The following is a 23,298-nucleotide window of genomic DNA, read 5'->3' on the forward strand; positions in this document are numbered from 1 at the left end:
CCTCCGAGTATTTATACATGCTTCTTCAGGGTCAGAGGGTGTCACAACCATGCAACTCAAACCCATGTGACTTAGGCTTTCTTGTGACTTAAGCGGTTCCTCAAAGACTTCCCATTCAATCAAAGACTCTTGATTGAAACAAAGGCAAGACTCAAGGGCACTTGATTGCCTGAGTGCTGAGAAGCACCCCAAAACAAAAACAGGAAAAAGTCCCACCCTGCTTCCCATTATAGAGGTGGGTTATTGTGACGTCAGCCACTCAAATCTTGGTCAAGAAGACATGGATTTCCATATCAGCGCCCTTGATAATAGGGAAAATCAACATTTTCCCAAGACCTGTCTGAGCAAACACAATGAGCAGTAATACAGTATTATCCTAAATTTAGAATTTCTTTTACTGCCTGGTTAGATCGTGGCCTGGGTAAATATCTAAAAGAATTTTCCCACACTGGTTGGATGCTGGATGTAGAAGTAGAAAAGGAGAAAAATCTTGGTCCTAATACAATAATTGGTTAATAAATATAAGAGAGAAATATTAATTTCTCATGATTTTAAGCAAATTCTGAATGAACACTTGTTAGGAAGGCTTTGGATGCTGATGAATTCATGGGTAATCCAAAATGTTGGGGTGCCACCAGAAATGATGGAGTAAAGACAAGTGGGTCCTGTTGTCCTGAAAGAAATACAGATCTATTCAGATAGTCTCCAACTCAAAGAAAGGCATTTATTGGAGTGATGCACCCAAATGGGCCTGCTCCCATGTGGGAAAGACAGGGTGATCTCTTTGGCCCTCCTCCCCTACGGTGGGCAGAGCTATTAGACAAGTTAAAGCTCTGGTTTGAATGCAATTTTATGGAATGGGGTAAGGGCGAGAAGAGAATGGGAGGAGGGAATATCAGGGATATCAGGTACAGATAGCTGAAGAGAATAGGAAAGGGAGGAGGGTAAAATTGTTCTGGAATATCAGGTAAGGGAGTAATTTGTGAAAGCAACAGGTAAGTCCAGGGTGGGGGACTTCAATGCATAGTTTTCTTTCATCAGTTGTTTTTATGTATGGTCACATCTTATATCTCACATCTTATATCCTGCTTGCTCCATCTGCCTTCAGCACTCCTTTCTATCTCATCAATGCAATTACAGTAGACTAAGTAACAGTCCAAATTCCCTCAGTATTCTTCAGATTATAAAGAAAATTAAATCTTCCTTTTACAAAATGGAAGATTTTTTTTGATCTAAAGAGATTTTAGCAAAGTAGAAGGAGAGAAGGAAAATCCACAGAAGTCAGTATTCCTATATATCACCAATAAAACTCTGCAAGATAAGATAGTAATGGGAGGGGGAGAATGTGGAGGAAGAGAAAAAATTTGGAACTTACAGTAAAAGAAAGTGGAATAATTATAATAATTTAAAAAAATGTTAAGTGACTTGTTCAGCGTCTGTCTGAAGTGGGATGAGAACCTAGGTCTTCTGGCTCTAACTATTCTATGCAAGCAAAAGTGGGACTTTTTGTTATCTTTTGTTTTGGAGTGATTCTCAGCACTGAGGAAATCAAGTGCATTTGATTGAGTCTTGCCTTTGTTCATAGGAAGGCCCACACCTTTTTGCTAATTAGGTCAGGAGAATTGTGAAACTTTGAAGAGGTGTGAAACCCTCTGAGAAATGTAAAGTGCTCTGACACTGAAGAAGTGGAGGTTACTCTGAGGTTAGCATTTTGTTTTGGGGCTCACTCATTGGAAGAATGTTGGTGTGGAGACTCTGGGTAGCCATTAAGGAGCCCCCCACCCTGGCTTTGAAAACCCAGATATTCATGCTTCTCTCTGTGGTAGCTACAGTAGAATCTCAGTTTACCAGGAATCTGGTTTATGTATGTTTTTCTGGAGGAGGAAAAGTTTTTGTGCAAAATGTGTCTTTCAGGAAGAACAAAAATCCACAGTATGAACATTATGTTGGGACTTGAAAAGAAATCAGTGAGTCAGAACATGAAAGTGAATCTAAAAAATGAAAAATAAGTGGAGGCGGTAGTGCTAGTCTTACTTTTAGTGAAAATAGCTAACAGAAAGCACTCCTGACGTTGAAATCCCCAATGTTCTCATGGAAAGACATCCTCCTTCCAAGCAATAACTGGCCTGGACCAGGGGAAATGGTGGGAAGAGCTTGACACCTGGCAGGGAGGGCTGCCCTCAACCACTCTGAATGTATTTATTCCTGATTCAAAATGCCAAGTTAGCTTAGATCAAGGGGCCAAAAGGGGATCTGCTTGAATAAGTTAATGCTGCTGCTGCTATGAAGAGGATACCCCCTCTGCCATTTGTGGCCCTGGCCCCGTTCCGTTTGTGGGCCCCTCCCCCTGGCCCACAGGCTTTGGCCTGGGCCCTCCTGGCTGCTTCCCACCCCCAGCCTCTTTCGCTCCATCTGAGTTGAGGCTGGAGCCCCTACCCTCACCCCTGCCTCTGTTGTTGCCCGACCCACATGACCTGGTCTTCCACTATAGCCCCTGCCCATAGGTGACCCCAGACCAGCTTGGCGCTCCTTGGTGTCAAAGCCAAATAAAGAGAACAGACATGGGATGTGGGGAATTGGGTTTTTTTTTCCTTCCTTTTGTCACTTTAAGGACCAAAAATGTGTGCTTGGAGTCAGACGACTCTCACTGGTATAAACGTACAAAGATCCCAAATAAATCTCTATGTCAATAGCAGTCTTGAAAAAAAAATGTTTTATTTTTGGTTTTCGTTGTGTAGTAATCACTGCTATTGTATTCCATGTGCGTTAGGGACAAAAATACTTAAAATCATAATTATTTTATATGAATATTTTGGGGGATGTGGCACCTATCATCTAACGTTATATTATTTCCCATGGAAAGATTTGCTTTGCAGTAGGAACAAATCACATGAGGAACAGAATCTTGAACAAATTAAATTACTAAACTGAGGTTCTACTGTATTTAGGTATAGCTTTGGTCAAACAGCTAGAAGCCTGTCTGTTGATATTTTCTCTGTTTATAATTCCTGTTTGTATTTGCTCTGAAGTTCAGGGTGCTGGCTTTTTCCCCTGAACTAAATGGATGCTGTGTGTGTGTGTATAATTAAAGTGAAATTGTAAACGCCTTAAAGTTGCTTTCCTTAGAAAAGCAGATCAAAGAACCTGTGCTAGCAGCCCTCCTGTGTGCTGGTATCGTTGGCCTTACACCCCCAAAGCAGATGCTAGTAACATTGTTGTTATACCATACCATCTCTACTGAGCAAATGAAAATGCATTTTATCATGTTAGATAAAAATGTACCAATGTAATTATTTTTGGGGGAGTGGTTTGGATGCAGGGCAATTGGGGTTAAGTGACTTGCCCAAGGTCACACAGCTAGTAAATGTGTCAAGTGTCTGAGGCCGGATTTGAACTCAGGTCCTCCTGACTTTGCTAACTGTGCCACCTAGCTGCCCCCAGTGTAATTCTTAAAAAAAAATGAGAAATGCTTTGGATTAATGTTAAATTTATTTTAAAATGCTTTTGATAGACTAGTGCTTCACATGAAGAATAGAGGATTCCTATTTTTCATTGCCAATGGGTTAAGAGTGAAGGTAAGATAACTCTTCTAGTGTGTTAGCAAGAAGGGCTACAGGAGAAAGAGAAGGTTTTCAGACAGGAAGAATTGAAATTGGGGGTAAGAAAAAGGGATCTTCACCCGTCGAGGTGAGAGGGTCTAAATGAAGAGCACTCACATAAGGGAAGAGGTAAATGTCTGCAGCTGGAGATCTAATGATTGGTTTAATCTGGAGGTGAGAGGGATGGGATATGAACCCCTAAAAGGAAGAGATCATGTCTTTGGAAGCAATCCAGTCCCTGAATTTTCCTATTCCTTTTAAGCAGCCCAGATCACTGGTACTTCTGCTCAAGGCATCTAGCCCACCTTGATTACTTAATTAGCTTACTTGACACATCTTAATACCATCCAGGCCTCTTTCTCTGTTAGTTCCAGACTACTCCTGGCTACTTGCCACAGCTTGATCCCATCCAGATTTTTTCATACTTTTTCTGTATAAATGTATTTATCTTATCTTCATCAAATGCACAGATTCTTAAAACCAACTGCTTGTATTGGTATCACAAATACAGCAGGCTCACTAGGAGTCTGGCCTGCTTCCATTGGTGTTGTAATAAATTCAGTACTTAGAAAGGAGGGTTGAATGGTTGAATTTTTCCAGGCAGAGCCTGCTCTGCACCCTTGCACTTCAGGGTTCCCAGCACCCCTAGACAGCAACAGAGGGAGTACAGGGAACCTCCAAGGATGACAGCCTGCCTCAGGAACAGGGAGATGAGAGCTCCTGGGAGGAGGAAACAATGTGGGAGGACCTAAACTCTGAGATTAATCTGGAGATCGAATGGCAAATGAGAATAATTGAGGGGGTGTAATTAGAACAATTGGGACACAGTAATTTTTACCACGGATGTACTTAACAACAATGCTACTGGCCGTTACTGTGGCTGTGTAAGACCAATAACACCAGCACACAGGAGGGGTCTTTGATCTGCTTTTCTAAGGAAAACAACTTTAAGGAGTTTGCAATCTCACTTTAATTAAACATACAAATATCATTCCCTTAGTTCAGGGGAAAAAGTCAGCATTCTGAACTTCAGAGAAAACACAAACAGAAATTACAAGCAGAAACCTCTTGAAGGTTCACACCTGCTGATGGTTTCATACCACTCCTGACCTAACTAGCAAAAGGGTGTGAACCCTTCTACAACCAAAGGCAAGACTCAGTCAAAGGCACTTGATTGCTTTAGTGTTGAGAAGCGTCCCAAAACAAAAGACAACAAAAAGTCCCACTTTCCTGGCCCTTACAATGTAATACTTCACAGCTCATCATTTCCCTCATGAATTCATATTTCCAAAATCAAGACATGACCGGGGTGGGGGGGGAGAAGAGAGGGAGAGAAGAGAGAGGAGGGGGAGGAGGGAGGGGAGAGAGAGAGAGAGAGAGAGAGAGAGAGAGAGAGATAAGGACAAAGAAATTCAGAAATTCACTGGACAAGGGGACTCAAATTGGACGCTTTAGCAGCTATAACTCTGTGGAGAACATCAAGAAGTTGAACGAATAATGAAGTATACAGGTCATAAATCAGAAAATAAAAATCAAGAATAGATAGAAAGGAAAGAAAATTAATAAAGGGGGATGTGTGTGTGTGATGGGGAGTACAGAAATCTTTCTTAGAAAAACACCCAGGGTGCAGGGGGGAATAATCATTTTGGTTATTCTTTTTAAGTTGGAAGGGAGAAAAGAGGGAGGATTTTTAACTAACTGAGAGGGGGAAAAGAAGGGGAAGAATTAGATAAGTAAATAAAAGAAAGGAAAATAAATAAATAATGCACATAAAACCACAAAGCTAGGAAAAGCATTTGTAAATGGGAAGGAAAGAGCAATGAGGTCAGTGAGACTGCAGTAAGGAGAGCTGCATCAAAGTAGTTTAAGTAAAATTAGAGGGGAGGGAGAGGGGGAGTCCTGACTGAAAAGAGAACAGAGAACCAAAACCAGTTCCTTAAAGAAATCTACCAAAGCAATGCTATAGGCAGAAATGGAGAGAAAAAACCAATTTAACTCACAACTTTAAATGAGAATGGAGTAAGCTATCTCTAAAATGAAAGGCAATAGCAGAATGGGTAAGAAAACAACCCTCCATAATGTTTCTCCTCTATTAATAACTGGGGGAAACCCGTTGTGTCAAATGTCAAGGCTGTTACATCAAGGTAAATAAGAGAACTACATGGGGCCAGCAGGTGGTACAGTGCACAGAGCACTGGGCTTGGAATCAGGAAGACTGATGGTACTGATCCAGCCTCAGACGCTTACTAAGCAATGTGATCTGAGGCAAGTCACTTAAACCCTGTTTGCCAGTTTCCTCGTCTTTTGTGGAAATGGGATGGTTAGTGACTTTACTAACCACCTAGATTTGCTTGAGCTCCCTTTATATCCAGAGGAGGTCAGACTGACCTGGGAATCAGAATCATCCAATCAGGAGGCAGACTGAGCATCCTTTAAGCTGGACATACCAGAGATCCTTCACAGTGATCCCTTCCTGAACCTGGAACTCCCTCTGCCATTCCAGCAACCACAGAACTCACCTAAGTTTGTAAACACTCACTTTGCAGTTTTTCCAATTTTTTTTGTATGAAATAATGCATTCTTATCTTAAAATCTTTTTTTTTTTCACATCATCAAATTAACTTTTATAAGAGAAAACATTAGGGACAAAAATAATAAAAAAGAGAATGGAACATACAGCTGTCAAAAACAGAAACACCCACAAAATAGTACTAAGAAGTTTCAAGAATGTTCCCCACATAATTTCATTAGAAGGGACTAAAAAAAGTGAGGGGGGGGGAGTAGTAGTTAGTTAGAGGGTATTTGATGATAATGTGAAAGGAAGCTGGGAATCATATTTATTTGTCTTTTGTACAATGCAACTCTTATATTTTACAAAAATGGATTTAATCATGCCCATAAAATTGTAATCCATGGCATCTGAAAGCAAACACTCTTTGTAATTATTTAAAGGGGCCTTTTTTAAAAATTATAATACAAAGGTCTGTGCTATAGAAGCAGTCCTCCACTGTGCATTATAACAATAAGGCTTACTTTGAATACAAAGACTAATCACACGTTCGGAGTTATGAACCACTGGATTTAACAAACATCATTTTGTAATTGCTCTTTGCATCCTTCTTAGCTTTGGGGTCCTCCACTTCCTCTGGCTGTTCAGCAGCTTGTAGTTCTTCGGCAGATTCCTCTTTCTCAGACTCTGAATCACTTTCAGAGTCCTCTGGACTTTCAGGGTCAGATGAATCATCATCATCATCGTCATCATCATTTCCGGCAGCATCGCCTTCCCCATCGGGATCCTCTAACTCACTGAAGCCAAGTCCACAATGTCGCCGGTATCTCCCTGATAATTTACTGTCCATACTCTGTTGATACTGCGACTCCAGTTCTTCATTCATTTTCTTATCTTCTTCCCCTGTTCTGAAGTGAGATGTTGACCTATGATCTCCTATAACAAGACGGCCAGTGTGTTCTTTCTTTCCAGCTCCCATTAGTCTTAAGAACTTTTGTTTTCTCTCTTCATTGCCTAGGTCAGCTGCCTCCCAGTTGCTAGATCCAATATCGTCGTCAGGGGAGGCTGAGCGCTTCACCCCGTGCGGGTGGGACTCTCGGGCCGCACTCATCCTCCCGCCGACCCCACCAAGGGGAGCGCCGAGGCCGCCCTCTGCTCTCCTCCTCTGCCGCCGGCACCCACAGCCAGCCGCCGCAGCCCCCGCTCAGCGCCGCTCCTTATCTTAAAATCTTAAGGCTTTCCGCTTGTCAAATACTAGGTTATTATGTTTATTTGCTTCTATAAATTGTGTGAGAAATGAATATTTCCTTTATATTTACTAATTATTGAATCAAGACCAAGGTTTTTCCCCTTTTCTATTTCCACATCCAGAAACCAACCAGTGTGGGAAGGCTCTTAGGCCAAGATCTAATCAGAGAATAAAAGAAATTATAAGATTGGGCTAATGAGTGTATTCCTGGCTCATTGTTTTTGCTCAGACAAGTCTCAGAAAAAAAAAAAAAAGTTCATTCTCCCTTTCTTTCAACACTGGTGATGTGGAAATTGATGTCCTTTAATCAGTGATTAAAGATCTTCCCAACCCATTAGAAAGGCTTCAGGTGGAGATAGCCAAGGGAAGCTTGATAAGGAGAGGCTTCTTTGTAGGCAGGCCTACAGCTTTTTGCTAAAGGTGCTAAGCCCCAGGTTTACACCCTTTTTGCTAAATAGGTGACAGAGGTGGGAAGCCCCAGGCCCATACCCTTTTCCTAATTAAATCACTAGAGGTGTGAATCTCTTGGGCCCTGAAAAATGATATATGTACCCTGAGGGTAGCCATTAAGCCAGAAGTCTCATAACTCTCATGACTGCTGGAGGAGAAGATTCAGACAAACAACCACTCGATAGGATTTGTGAGTAAATATTTATGGGAAGGCCCTAGCAGAGGGGAGGATTACAGGATGGCTGGATTCTTTGCTGTGATACTGTGTTTTAATTTCCTTGATGTTATACTGAAGTGGACTTACTGGTTTTGGGATACAATTGTTGCTATGTTGAATTGGAACTCTTAGTTTTGGGATTTGATCCTCTAGTGTCTGAGTAAATGTTTTACTTCTTCTGCTTTCTACATAGAGAGTCTCTTATATTTTGCGATTCCAAACTATACAGGCACAATCATCATCACCATAAATATTGTGTATTTTGTCTTACTGATACATTTTGACCAAGATTTGGGTGACTACATCATGTACCCCAGCACTCTCATTTTAATATAGCAAACTTCCCATTGTGTTAGGGAATCAGAGTTAACCATGAGCCCACAGCCATTAGAGGTCTTTGGTCTAAGAGTGATGGTTAAGTGACCATCCATTAATGAATATTTTTTTTCTAATTTAATTGGAATGGTATTGGATATATAAATAAGTTTGGGTAAAATTGTCATTTTTTATTGTATTGGTGCGGCATTCCCATGAGCCGTTAATATTTGTCCAGTTATTTAAGTGTGATTTTATTTGTATAAAAGCTTTTTTATAATTTTCTTTATATAGTTCCTGTTTTCTTTTTTTGGTTAGCTGTACTCCCAGATCTTACATACTGTCTAGAGTTATTTTAAATGGAGTATGTTTTACTATCCCTTCTTGTAGAGTTTTGTTTGAGACGTATAGGAATGCTGATGATTTAGATGGATTTACTTTATATCTTGCTAATTTGCCAAAATTACTAAAATTATTATTAAGTTTGGACTAACTTTTTTGTTCAGTCTTTGGGCTTTTCCAAGCATATCATCTTATCTTCTGCAAAAGAGATAGTTTTATTACCTCATTCTCTTCTATTTCTTTTTCTTCTCTTATTCCTATTGCTAGGATTTCCAATGCAATATTCAATAATATAGGTGTCATTGGACATCTTGTTTCACACACATGTGATCTTACTAGGGAAACTTCTAGTTTAACCCCGTTATGAATGATGCTTGCTAATGGTTTTAGACAAATGCTTTTTATCAATTTAAGGAAAAATCCATTTATACCAATATTTTCAAATGTCTTTTTTTATAAAAAATGAACATTGAACTTTATCACAAGCCTTTTCTGCATCTATTGATATAATAATGATTTTTTAAAAAAAATTTTTATTGATATAATCATAATAGTATAATAATAATCAATAATGGTATCCTTAAACTGTTATCGTACTAAAGTAGTTTGAAGTAGGTTGAAGTAGGTTTGAAGTAAGTTGCTCCTGAGTTGTCTACGATGAGGAGATTCTCAAAACAAAATTGGGTAGGGAATGGTCAAAGGGAGAAATTATTTCATTAAAATGGAACCTAAACAGAATAACTAATACAGATGAAGCTGGTAGGATGAAGACTTACACATCTTACTACATCATATAATAAAATATGAGGAGTCCTCCCTCAGTTCCTTATATGTAAAATGAGCTGGAGAAGGAAATGGCTAACCACTCCAATATCTTTGCCAAGAAAACCCCAAACAAAATTAATGAAAATAAATGTCTGGGTAGGTAGCCTAGCCATACCAGTTCTAACTGCCTTGAAAAGGAATAAAGTATAAGATTAGGAGGGTGGGGTGAATAGATAAGATAATAATAGATAAGGAAGGGACTGTCAGAAGGGTGGGTAAAATAAGGATTAAGAGGGTGAGAGGAGAAGATGAGGTAAATGGAATAATAAATGGGAAAAGAGAGACTGAGAAGGAAAAGAGTGAGTAAAAATAACTGGGCCTTGACCAATTATCTTACACTATTTACCAAGATAGGGTCAAAATGGATAAATGATCTTGATATAAAGAGAGATTGTATGAGACAATTAGAAAAATGTATTTATCGGAATTCTGGATAGGTGAACAATTTATGAATAAACCAGAGACGGAGAGCAAACAGGTTTAAAATGGATAATTTTTATTACATGTAATTAAAAAGGTTTTGTACAAATAAAACAGATGTAGTCAATGTTAGAAGGAAAACAGAAAATTGTGAAAACAATTTTATAGACAGTTAATCAGATAAAGGTCTCAAGAGCCAGAAGATGGCAGGAATAGGAAAAGAAAAGATTTAAGTTGAAACAAAGTTTGTTGCCTATGAAACAAGCACTTCAGGAATCACATTGGAAAGGGTAGATGGCTTTAGAGTGGGACATTGGTGGGGTAATACTGAGGAGGATGGGAATAATGGAACAGGCAGTGTAAGATGGACAGAAGTTCTGAGCAATAACTGAAGTTTCAAAATCACTGGGATGGCGAGGGTACGACTTTACTGATAAATGAGATTAAGTGGGTTCTCAATATCCCTAGGAGTTTTGTCTCAGAAAGGAGTCCTTTCTCAGTTCCTTATCTGTAAAATGAGCAGGAGAAAGAAATGGCAAACCACTCCAGTATCTTTGCCAAGAAAACCCCAAGTGGCATTAATGAAAAGAAATGCCAGGGAAGGTAGCCTAGCCATACCACATCTAAAACTGTATTATAAAGCAGCAATCAGCAAAACTACTTGGTACTGACTAAGAAATACAGAGGTAGATCAGTGGAATAGGTTAGGTACACAAGACACAATAGTGAATGACTATAGTAATTCATTATTTGATAAATCTAGAGACTCCAGCTTCTGGGATAAGAACTCCCTATTTAACAAAAATGCTAGGAAAACCAGAAAATAGTATAGCATAAACTAGGCATAGACCAACATCTTACACCCCTATACCAAGATAAAGGCAACATTGGTACATGATTTAGATATAAAGGCTGATACTAGAAGCAAACTAGGAGAACAAGGAATAGTTTAACTGTCTTATGGAATAGGGGAGAATTTATGTCCAAACAAGAGATGGAGAACATTGTGAAATGCAAGATGGAACATTTTGATCACGTTAACTTGAAAAAGGTTTTGCACAAACAAAGCCAGTGCAACCAAGATTTGAAGGGAAGCAGAAAGCTGGGAAACAATTTTTTACAGCTAGTGTCTCTGATAAAAGCCTCATTTCTAAAATATAGAGACAAGTGAGTCAAATTTATAAGGACACAAGTCTTCCCTAATTGATAAATGACCAATGATATGAATGGGCAGTTTTCAGATGAAAAAAATTAAAGCTCTCTCTAGTCAAAACAAATGCTCTAAATCACTATTGATTAGATTTCAAAACTACTATTAGGTTCCACATCTATCCTGTCAGATTGGCTAACATGACGAAACAGGAAAATGATAAATGTTGGAGAAGATGTGGGAAAATTGGATTGATGGTGGAGTTGTGAACTGATTCAACCATTCTGGAGAGCAATTTGGCACTATGCTCAAAGGGCTATAAAAACGTGCATGCCCTTTGACCCAGCAATACCACTTCTAGATCTGAATCTCAAAGAGATGATAAAAACAGGAAAAATAGCCACCTGTACAAAAATATTCATAGCAACTCTTTTGGTGGTGACAAAGAATTAGAAACTGAGGGGACGTCTCAATTGGGGAATGGCTGAGCAAGTTGTAGTATATGAATGTAATGGAATACTATTGTGCTGTAAGAAATGATGAAGAAGCAGACTTCAGAAAAACCTGGAAAGACTTAAATGAACTGATGCTGGGTAAAGTGAGCAGACAGGAGAACATTGTAGACCGTAACAATCACATTTTGTGCTGACTGATTTTGATAGACTTAGATCTTCTTAGCAATGCAGGCATCTAGGACAACTCCAAAAGATTCATTATGGAAAATGCTATCCGCATCCAGAGAAAGAACTTTGGAGTCTGAATGCAGATGGAAGATGCTATTTGCTCTGTTTTTCTTTTGTTGTTTTGTTCTGTTTCTTCTTTCTTGTGGTTCCTACCATTGGTTCTAACTCTTCTTTCCATCATGACTAATGGGAAAATAGTTTTAATATGAATGTAGATGTAGATTGCACACCATCTTGAGGGAAGGGAGGGAGAGGCAAAAAATTTAAAAACGCAAAATCTTATGGATCTTTCTCCACCCTTCCTTTCAGGATAAGAACAGCCACAGAAACCAGAGAAGAGTGGAACATCATCTTTCTCTTCTCTGAAGGCAAGAAAGGACTCCAGCAAGGAGGAGGAGGCCAGCCTAGGAAAACAGTTTTTTGTTAACAGTATAATTCATAATCTAATGACATCCAGATTACAAGAGAAATTGCTTTTGTAAAAACTCTGGCACCATGCTTTACCAAATTTTGTACTACAAGAAAATAGAGAAATACAACAATACCATAAACAATATCATGGAGTAAGGCCACCCCCGCACCATACATGACAGGAAAACCTAGACTTATTGACTTGTCTGACATAGCACAGTGAGTTGCATGGAGGTGAGAGTTAGACCTGAGGACCTCTGAATTCCCAGTTCCATGCTGTAATTGGCATGAATCCAATGACATAAAGTACATACTGAAGTTTGTCATCTGGGTGACATTTTATAGAAAGTTAGCTCGGGAACTTGATGGATGACAACCTTCTCCACCCAAAAGATAATTTTAAAATGGCTGAAGTATTTATAGTGTGTGAAGAAGAAGAACTACAACCATGTAAGAAGAAAGTAAAAGATGTTGAGGATGGTGGTAATGATGATGAGCTAATCTTTGTTGGGGAGATTGCAAGTTCAAAACCAGTCATTTCAAGAATTTTGAACAGAGTCAACCCCAGGTCGTCATCAAGAGGAATACAGAATGGCGCCACCAATAGAGGTGTTCTTGCTTCATTCAAGCCAACCAGTCAACACTACATGCCTCCAACATCAAGTACTGTAGCAGCTTCACCAGTTTTTCCATCTGTATCAAGATCTACAGCTAGTTCTGTTGCTCAGCCATTAGCTAAACCTGGTCACATAAAGAGCTCACCACAAGTTGGACCTAATAATTCTTCAGGCTTACTGTTTGACTTGAGACAAAACACAGGTATACCTCAGGCAGGAACAGCACATTCTTTAACAGGTCAAAATGAAAGTTCCTTTGTAATGAAACGTGTTTCTACTTCTGAAGTAAACAGTGTTACTTCAAAGAAGCCCAAGTCCAGTGAAGGTATTGCTGGAACTCATCCCTCATCCCCATTCTCTTCAGTAAATTCACCATCACAGAGTTCACCTACAGAAGGTACAATTACTTCTAGTAAAAATGGACCACCTTTCCCAAGAGTTTGTCCACAGTGTAACATTCATTTTAATCTGCTGGATCATTTAAAAAATCACATGAAGTATTGTTGCCCAGAAACAGTGAATGACTTCTTTTGGAGCTCTAACAAAATAGAATTTTCAAGTGCAAGAAGTGAAAACACGATTGCTGATGCTGATAAAGGAAAACTGAACATTTTACTTTGTGACTTTTATTATGGGAAACATGAAGGTGATAACCTACAAGAACAGAAGACTCACACAGCCTTTAAATGCTTCAGTTGCCAGAAAATACTTAAAAATAACATTAGGTTTATGAACCACATGAAACACCATTTGGAACTTGAGAAACAGATTAGCGAACGCTGGGAAAACCACATGACTTGTCAACATTGCTATCGTCAGTTTCCCTCACATTTCCAGATGCAGTGTCATATTGAAAGTACACATACTCTCCATAAGTTTTCTACTGTTTGTAAAATCTGTGAGTTATCATTTGAAACAGAGCAAGTTCTTTTGCAGCATATGAAGGACAATCATCAACCTGGTGAAATGCCATATGTTTGTCAGGTGTGTAATTATAGATCATCATCATTTTCTGATGTAGAAACACATTTTAGAATTTCTCATGAAAATACTAAGAACTTGCTTTGTCCATTTTGTCTCAGAGTTATTAAGCTTGCAAAACTATACATGTACCATTATATGAAACATCATAAAAAAGGAAGATGTTGTACAAAGTGCCGACTACAGTTTTTGACTTGCAAAGAGAAACTGGATCATAACACTCAACATCGAACATTTAAAAAACCTAAACAATTGGAAGGATTGCCTCCTGGAACAAAAGTCACTATCCAAGCTTCAGTTGTACCTCTTCAGGCAGGAGCATCGACTGTACTTTCCATTAGTGCAAGCACTTCAACCCTGCAGCTATCTCCTCCGAGAACTAAGAATAAAACCGCAAAAAGTACACATGCCAAAAACCATCACTGCAAAAAGTGACAATTGCAAAAACAGTACAAGAACTATTGCAACGAAATCGAAATCGAAATCAAAAACATATCATGTGCAAAAGAAGTCAGGCCCTGGGAACACAAAAAGAAATAAAGTCAATATACAATATTTACATATATAGAATATGCAGAATTTAAGGTATTGTCGGGGAATTCACAAGTGCATTGAGTGTTATTTGGAAATAAAAGATTTTTCAAACCATTTTCTTGCATATGTCCACTGTAGTTTATACATATAAAAGACTAGCTATAATGAAGCCTATGGAAGTCACGTGATGAGCTTTCATAGTACCTGTGCAAGTGAAAGGTTGTGCATTTTTAAGAAGCATTCAGAAAATTTGAGGGGCTTTACTGTAGTGTGCCTTCATCGTGATTTCCTAACGGATGTTTCTGGTGTAAATAATAGGACCACACATTTAAGTTAAAGTGACACTCACATGCGAAGTTATTAAAGAAAATATGCTTGTTTGCATCTCAAGTTCTGAACAACTTCCAGAGTCAAGAATGAAATAATCACTATGGAAAAAGCTACTCCTGAGAAAAATTTAAGACCTAATGTATCTGAAGGAAAAACAGAAATATCAACTTCTGAAAGCAAAAAAGAAATGCTTCTTCAGAGGAAGCCAAAAAAAGAATGTGATGTAAATCCGTATCAACAACATCAGCAATAAAGAATAAAGAAAGTATAACAACTTTGAATATGAGAAATGACCCCAACCTAGTTGCCCAGGATAGGGGCTCAAGGAATTTCTTCATTTCTGTTTCAGATCATAATGATATTGAAGAGGTGATGGAAGAACAACAACCACAAAAAAAAAAACTGATAATAAAATTGAATTGAAGATGTGCCAAAGTTCAGAGAATATAATTTTAAATAATCAGACTAACAGTTCCAATGAAGCTAAGCTTTCTTCATGGAATACTAATAATCTGAAATTAATATAAAATGATGTTAGCTTTGAGCAGTTTTTTGAGAAAAAGAGATTAACATGAATCTATTATTTCTAATGTTCGTGAGCAAGCCAGTATTCATTTGGAACCTTTGACACCAGCCATTTGAGGTGCTTGAGCACAAAGCTGCTGAGATTTTTTTGAAACGTAGCATTGAATCTCCAGCCAAGGAAATTGGAGTAGTTTCTGAACAAACGTATGACATTTCTAGAAGAAACAGTCCTAGTACAACAGAAACAATTGTAAACTTGACATATAAAAAAGAAGAAAGTTGAAATGAAACCAACCATTCATTCTAAGTTTAAGTTAAACAATTAATAACAGTAATAATGGTGAAGAACATATTGGACCATTCCTACCGGCTGTGCTCAGTGACAGTTTTGGAAATAGAAAAATGTAAGGATACGTGCATTGTATATGTGTTTTAAGCCTATTATTAAAGTAGTCAATTTGCCAACTATAGCACAATTAAACATAAGTACCTAAATGGATTTGCATGTTGTGATAAAGGTTAATTTGAAGTGGAAAAGTCTCATTTCATTAGTGTTTTGGGGTTTGTTTTTTGGGTTGATTTTTGTTTTGGAGGGTTGGCTTTTTTTTCATAAAAGGGGTGACTTGTAAATTTAAGTAATCATAAAGATTACTTACGTAAAGTTGTGTAATCATAAGGAAAGAAACATGAGGATATTAATTATTATTAAAATGTTTGAATTCCCTAAAATGCAAAGCTGTCACATTCTTTTCCACCATTTAAAAAAAAAAAAAAACTTTTGAAATGTCCTTTATGAAGGTAATTGGTTAAAATGATGGTTGATTGGTGAGTCAGAGAAGCCACCTTCTCTGGCATGGAGTGTAATGTTAATGTGGAGCATACTTACAGTGATATATTAATATAATGACAGGTTGGATAAATGTAAAACTCCTTTGCATTTATTGTCATATTCCTTTCTGTCAGAAGCATGTAAACAGAATTATATGAAACTATGCACCTCCATACAGGTGTTAGCATCCCAGGCTGTAAGCTTACCTATGTATATGTATATGCATATACATATATACACATACATACACACATGTACATATTATATATACATATATGTGTGTATATGAACATATATGTGGATATGTGTGTGTGTTTTGTCAGTGTGCAAGCCGTGCATAAATTCCTGTTGTATTGGTTGTATAAAGTAGGACTCATTATTGGAAATACTATAGCTATTACTGCCTTTACTGCTATTTTAATGATTTTTGTTAGGAGTAAGTAGACCCATAAATCGTGTGTTAAGTCAAGCCAAAGTACGGATTAATGCATAAACTAAAAAGCAGTGAACTGGAAACATGTTCTGCTATATATTGGAAAAATATTTCTTTACATTAAATAAAGACTTAAAGGGGACCTAAAGCAGACATGTATAATTCAATTTTCGTTATTTTAGCCTAAGGTCCATAAGATGGCTGGTAAAATGATTTTTGTTTCTTTTACTGTCTTAGTAACTCATAGATGTAGGAATGTATAATATGATTAACAGTAGTTTGTTTCGAAATACTAGCAAACATTAAAAATCTTGCAATTTTAGTCATTTAGAATGTGTTCTGAACTCTTAAATTTTCTTTTAGTTAATGTTGAATGTTATAAACAGTTATTAAACACTGCTGTATATATTAGTTTTTGAGTAAACATTTGCAAAAAAAAGCAATATCGTGGTTTTTTTTAAATTTTATCATTTGTGTTTGATATTTTAGTTTTCAACACTGATTTCCACAAGATTTTAAGTTACAAATTTTCTCCCCATTTCTAGCTTCCCCCCATTCTAAGATGGCATATATTCTGATTGCCTCATTCCACAGTCAGCCCTCCCTTCTGTCACCCCACTTCCCCCCATCACCTTTCTCTTTACTTTCTTGGAGGGCAGGATAGATTGCTATACCCCGTTCCCTATATATCTTATTTCTCAGTTGCATGCAAAAACAACTTTTTCTTTTGAGCATCTGATTTTAAAATTCTTAAGTTCCAAATTCTCTCTCCTCTTCCCTTCCCATCCACCCGCCCTAAGAAGGCAAGCAGTTCATCATAGGCCACACATGAATCATTATGTAAAACGCTTCCACAACACTCATGTTGTAAAATACTATATTTCCCTCCATCCTATCCTCTCCACCTTTTTTCAGTTTTTTCCCTTGTCCCTGTCCCTTTTCGAAAGTGTTGGCTTTTAATTACCTCCTCTCACTATCTTCTCTCACTTTGTGTTGGTAAGCAAAATGGCCTTTGTTTTCTTTGAGTAATCCTTCCTAGGTGCTAAGCCCCAGGCCCAAACCGTATTAGGTGTAAAACCTTAGTGGGTGTGGATTGGCAACTAAGGTGGGGCCCAAGGTGGGGCTAACTCCAGAGAAGGCCTAGTTTACATGCCTGGGAGATCAGAGGCTTTTAGGCCACGTGGGTTTAAGGCTGCCTCTTTGTGAAGATTCTAGGTCACATGGGTGAGTCGCATGTGTGACTCACCCCTGACTCTGAAAAAGATATAAAAAACAGGGGTTGGCTGTCTGTTCTTTGGAGCTCCTCCTTACAGCAGTGGTGGCGCGTGACTCTGGGCCAGCCCTTTTTCTGAGCTCCCGGGCTGAACCTAGATGTTGGTAACTATGAATCTGTATTGGATCTGTCTGTTGATGTTTATGATTTGTTTGTATATTGCTCTGAAGTTCAGGGTGCTGGCCTTCTCCCCTGAACTAAGTGACTGATATTTGTATGCTTAATTAAAGTGAGCTTGTCAACCCCTTCACCTTGCTTTCCTTAGTTAAGCAGATCAAAAAAACCTGTGCTGTTGGCAGCTTTCTGGGTGCTGGCTGTGGGTGGATCTTACACCCCCACAGAAGGTGCTAGCCAGATTGTTGAAACAAATGGCGTAGTCGTGGTCTTTAACAGGAAAGCATGGCGTTTTGGGGTGCTGGGTTGGTTGAATGTTTCCCTGTTTTTGGACTGTTCTTTGTATTTGGGGTGGCTATGATTCTGTGCAGCCTCAGGAGCAACAAAGTCCTGATGGAAGTGCTGGGTGTGGTTTCCCAGGGGCCCAGAGCAGGAGATAATGCCTTCTTCCCAGGGCTTAAGCTGATAAGCCTGGCCCCAGAGGACTGTGCTGAAAGGGTGAATGTCTTGAGATTATATTGTATATGGAGTTTTGAAACAGGAGTGGAGAATGGCCTTGGAGACTTGGAGAAAGGCCTTCCTACAGATTTGGCAAGAGGGGCTGGTGAGGAGAAAGAAGAAGCAGACAGAGGGTGCTGAAATATGGATCCAGAACACTGTCTGCATGGGAACTTTGGAAAGCTGAAAGCACTGAGCTGCCTTGGAACTAACTTCAGTGAGAGGATTGAAATGGTGGAGAATCACTTACATTCCAGAAGCCAGGTGAGGCCAGTTGGAGTTGGAACCCAGGAGCTTGGAATTCAGCCCTGGGGCAAGATGGAAACTTTGCAGCAAGAAGCTGAGTGTGCTTTTCCCCTGCCTTCCCCAGCCAGAGCAAAGAACTTTGAGGTGAGCAAAAAGGTGGAGAATCACCTACATTGCCATCCAGATTCTGGCAGAAGCCAGGAGGGTCTACCCAGAACTAGACAACCAGGAACCCAGGGGCTTGGAATTCAGCCCTGGGGCAAGATGGAAACTTTGCAGTAAGGCACTGAGTCTGCCTTTTTGGTCCCTTCAGCTTGGGCTGCTTGGGATCCAGGAGGGAGACATACATTTGTTTTTGTTGGGATGAGGGAAGTGCCTTGGACCCCCCAGGGACCCCCACCCCATTGGCTTTTATCGTCTAGTCACCCCTTAGGACTTGGAACCGGGAACTGGAACATAATGGGGAGAACAGACCCTAAAAGAACTTTGTTTGGACTCTTTCTTTGAAATTGGGACTTTGGGTGCCACGTGGAAGCCTGCAACGGCAGTTTGGGGAGGAGACATCCCCAAGAGAACTCTGTTTGTTTGTTTGCTTTAGGACTTTACTAACTAAAGCATGCCTGTGCCTCAGGGTACTGGGAAAAAGCCTTCGATGGCAGTGTGCTGCTGAAGAAGTACTGTAAGCAGAATGGCCATTGTTTTCTTTGAGTGACTCAGTTTATCTCATTGAGCCTTGCTGGGTGCTGGGACCCAGGCCCAGAGCCCTGTTAGGTGTGGAACCTTGGTGTTAGCTCCAGGGAAGGCCTAGTTTACATGTCTGGGACAGCAGAGGCTTTTAGACCACGTGGGTTTAGGTCCGCCTCTTTGTGACGATTCATGGGACTGGCTAAGGGGAGGTGTTAACTCCAGAGCCATGCCCTATTGGGTGTTAACCTAGTCTATGTGGATGTGAACCTCCCAGGGTCCTAGGGGGAGGGGCCAACTCAAGAACCAATGGGTTCTTGTCATTCAGGCGACGCTTGATGATGTCAAAAAATCCATAAGAGGAGAGAAGACAGCTTGAAGATCCCTTTTCGGTTGGAGCAGCAGTGGTGGCAAGCGTGACTCTGGGCCAGCCCTTTGCTGTTACTTTGCACACAATGCATTTCACTTTGGGTCAGCTCATGGAAGTCTTTGCAGGTTTTTCTGACAGCATCCTGCTCATCATTTCTTACAGAACAATAGTATTCCCTTACATTCACAACTTGTTCAGCCATTCCCCAATTGATGGGCATCCTCTCAATTTCCAATTCTTTGCCACCAGAAAAGAGCTGCTATGAAATTTTGCACATATACTTCATTTTCCTTTTTGTCTTTTTATCTCTTTTGGGATAGAGACCTTGTAGTGGTATTGCTAGGTCAAAGGGTATGTATGGTTTTATAACCCTTTGGGCATAGTTCCAAATTGCTCTACAGAATGGTTGAATCAGTGCAGAACTCTACCAACAGTTCATTAATGTCTCACTTTTTCCCCACATTCCCTCCAACACTGTTCATTTACCTTTTCTGTGCTATTAAGCAGTCTACTAGGTGTGAGGTAGTACATTAGAATTGGTTTAATTTGCATCTCTCCAATCAGAATTGTTTTAATTTGTATTTTTCCAATCTGTTCTAACTCACTAAGTAGTGAGTTAGAACATTTTTTTTCCATATGGCTTTAGTTAGCTTTGATTACCTCAGCTGAAAAGCATTCATATCTTTTGATCATTTATCAAATGAGGAATGGCTCTTATTTTTTATAAATTTTACTCAGTTCTTTTTTCTTATTTTTTTTCATTATATTTTATATTTATTCTTTCTGAATAAATGGGTATGTTCCCTGAATGGAGCACAGGACAGTACAATTTGTTCAGAGAATGCTAGCCTTTTATATTATTTGAATTCAAATCTCCTGCCTGGCTCTCCATTGGCCAGATGCAACCCCCTGAACTGCCCATGTCATGGCCCCTCTCAAACTGCTCATTAAGCATGTGTACAAACCTCCCATGTTTCACCTGATCAGAAGTCTAGTTATGCTACAACACAGCTCTGATCAGAACCAGTCACTTGACTTACATTCGGCTAAAGCTGGGAGGAGTACATTTAATCCTGTGGAAACAAAACTCTTCCCATCATTTACACAATTTCTACTCTTTTCTTTTATTTAAATTTTTGTTTCCACATCTTTAATACTCCATTACTCTCTTTTTCATATGAATTCTTTTCTTATACATCTCCCTTTAAGTAAATATGGGAAGGGAACTGGGAAAGATTAAATGACGTTGACAAATCAAAAAGGGGCAGTCCCCTTTGTAAATACAGATACAGAGACACAAAGGAAAGCAATAATGCAATTGTCCCTTTAAGATTCAGAAGTCTTTTCTCATACGTCTGGCAGGGAACATCATCCCATGAAGTACTCTGGTCCTTGGTAATGGTTCCAGCCATCAATCTCTCAGATGCATTGTAATTCGGTTGGAATTCTGCTGCAATGAAGGAAATGATGAGCTGGTTCATTTAGAGAAACGTGGAAAGATTTGGACAGGTGAAAGAAGTTGTCATCCATCTTCAGAGAAACAGAAGAAAAGCAAGAAGCCGAGTAGACTTACAGAGATATGATTGAATGTATTGCATTGGTAATTAAGATGGGTTTTTAACACTTAATCAGGTGCCCTTGAAGAGTTTGGCCTTTGTTTCCTTGATTAAATTAGGAGTCCTTGATGGTCTCCTTGCCTCAAGGGAAAGCCTAGTTTACATGGGTTTGAGTGACACTTTTGTGACATCAGAGGCTTTCAGACCATGTGGGTTTTTTGTGATGCCTACGATATATAAACCCAGAGGTTGGCTTTCTCCCTTGGAACTCTGAGCCACAGGAGGAGGGGCACGTGACTCTGGGCCAGCCAGCCGTTGCTGAGCTCCCTGGGCTCATGAACTCAGATATTGATGCGTTTTGGTAACTATGAATTGTGATTTTGTCTGTTTCTAATGTATGTTTGTATTTGTATTTGCTCTGAAGTTCAGGTTGCTGGCTTTTCCTCCTGAACTAAGTGAGTTTATACATATATGTTGGATTAAAATAAGATTGTTAACCCCTTAACGCTACTTTCCTTGGTAAAGCAGATCAAAGCAACCCGTGCTGGGTTCCTAGATGAATTGTTGCAACATGTATCTGTGTATTGTTTCAATAATCTGGCTAGCACCTGTTGTGGGGGTGAAAGACCAACACAAGCCCAACAACAAGAAGGCTGCCAGCACTCTGCAAAAGCCCAGGTTCTTTTTATCTGCTTCACTAAGAAAAGCAACATTAGGGGGCTGACAAGCTTACTTTAATCCAGCATACGAATATCACTCACTTAGTTCAGGAGAAAAAACCAGTACCCTGAACTTCAGAGCAAAATACAAGCAAAGTACAAACATCAACAGACAGACCTTGTCTGATTCAAATTCCAATATAGTTACCTGAGTAAAGTCCCAACATTCAGGTTGTGAGCTGGGGTGCTCTTAGCTACGGCTGCCCAGAGCATCAGCTCACCAGCACCAGTGAGAGCCCTGCGCAAATGGCTCTGTCTTTTCTTCTTATAGCATTTCAGGCATCATCAAACCTCATCTGAATGACCAGAACTTAGGCTCCTATGATTGGCTCTTGAGTTAGCACCTCCCCTTATTACCCTGGGAGCCTCACACCCACCTAGGCTTAGCACCTAATAGGGGTTTGGGCCTGGGGCTTAGCACCTAGTAAGACTCAATGAAATACACTGAATTAATCAAAAGAAACAAAAGCTAAAGTCTTCAAGGGCACTTGGTCGAACTGAGTGCTAAGAGCCCCTTTTGCTTACCAACACATGTATATATGTGTAGGTTTAGAGGTACCTGCATACACTGTTGTGTGTCTGTATATACATGTATATGTCGAAGTCAATTTTAGGCATGAGTACTGGGGAAGGCTGAGATGGGTGGGGAAGAAATAAAGTAAAAACATGTAGTAAGGAACAAAAGAAAAGCTGCAAGGTAGGAAAGAAAAGACTGACAGCTTTGAAAATCATGTGGACTATGTAATATATGTGTTTGGCTGATATGGAAAATCTGTGTGTTAAATTGAGTACCGTTTATGTGCTGCTGTGTACATGTCCAGATTTCCTTCTTATTTTATATAAAGTTGAAAATAAATACAAAAACCTAAAAAAATGCCAAGACACACAATCCAGTGTCACTTGTGGGGGACACCGCAAGGTGCACCAACCATTGGTACATGGTATATAGAATGCCTGCAGACCAAAGACCTTTGTGGGGGTTGCATTCAGCGCGGCCACCCCGAAGCCCTAGGGCTGAAGAGACCCTCCCACCCGGCACCAATATGTGGAGATATGAGGTCTTTATCAGAGATAAAGATTTTCTTACAATTTTCTGCTTCCCTCCTAATCTTTGTTGCATTGGCTTTGTTTATTCAAAAACTTTTCAATTTAACATAATCAAAATTATCCATTTTGCATTTTGTAACACTCTCTATCCCTTGTTGAGTCATGAATTCTTCCCTTTCCCATAGATCTGATAGGCAGACTATTCCATGCTCTCCCAAATTGCTTATAGTATCAGCCTTTATTCCTAAATCATAAACCCATTTTGACTTTATTTTGGCATATGGCATAAGATATTGGTCTATGCCCAGTTTCTGCTGTACCATTTTCCAATTTTCCCAGCAGTTTTTGTGGAATAGTGAATTCTTAGCCCAA

The 23,298-nt window shown here is 39.4% G+C and overlaps 1 protein-coding gene and 1 pseudogene across 1 annotated transcript; one reads left to right on the forward strand and one right to left on the reverse strand.

Moving 5' to 3' along the window:
• Positions 1-6,208: 6,208 nt before the first annotated feature.
• LOC118853613 (small acidic protein-like) lies at positions 6,209-7,317 on the reverse strand. The gene has a single exon (XM_036763774.1). It carries the CDS (start codon positions 7,217-7,219, stop codon positions 6,665-6,667), a length of 555 nt encoding a protein of 184 aa, XP_036619669.1. The 5' UTR covers positions 7,220-7,317; the 3' UTR covers positions 6,209-6,664.
• Positions 7,318-12,562: 5,245 nt separating this feature from the next.
• LOC118854552 lies at positions 12,563-15,440 on the forward strand (annotated as a pseudogene).
• Positions 15,441-23,298: the final 7,858 nt, after the last annotated feature.

Source organism: Trichosurus vulpecula, chromosome 6 (assembly GCF_011100635.1).
Source record: "Trichosurus vulpecula isolate mTriVul1 chromosome 6, mTriVul1.pri, whole genome shotgun sequence".
NCBI lineage: Eukaryota > Metazoa > Chordata > Mammalia > Diprotodontia > Phalangeridae > Trichosurus > Trichosurus vulpecula.

Coding starts and splice junctions, on each gene's coding strand:
- LOC118853613 (XM_036763774.1), bottom strand. CDS start 7,219: ATGAGTGCGGCCCGAGAGTCCCACCCGCACGGGGTGAAGCGCTCAGCC.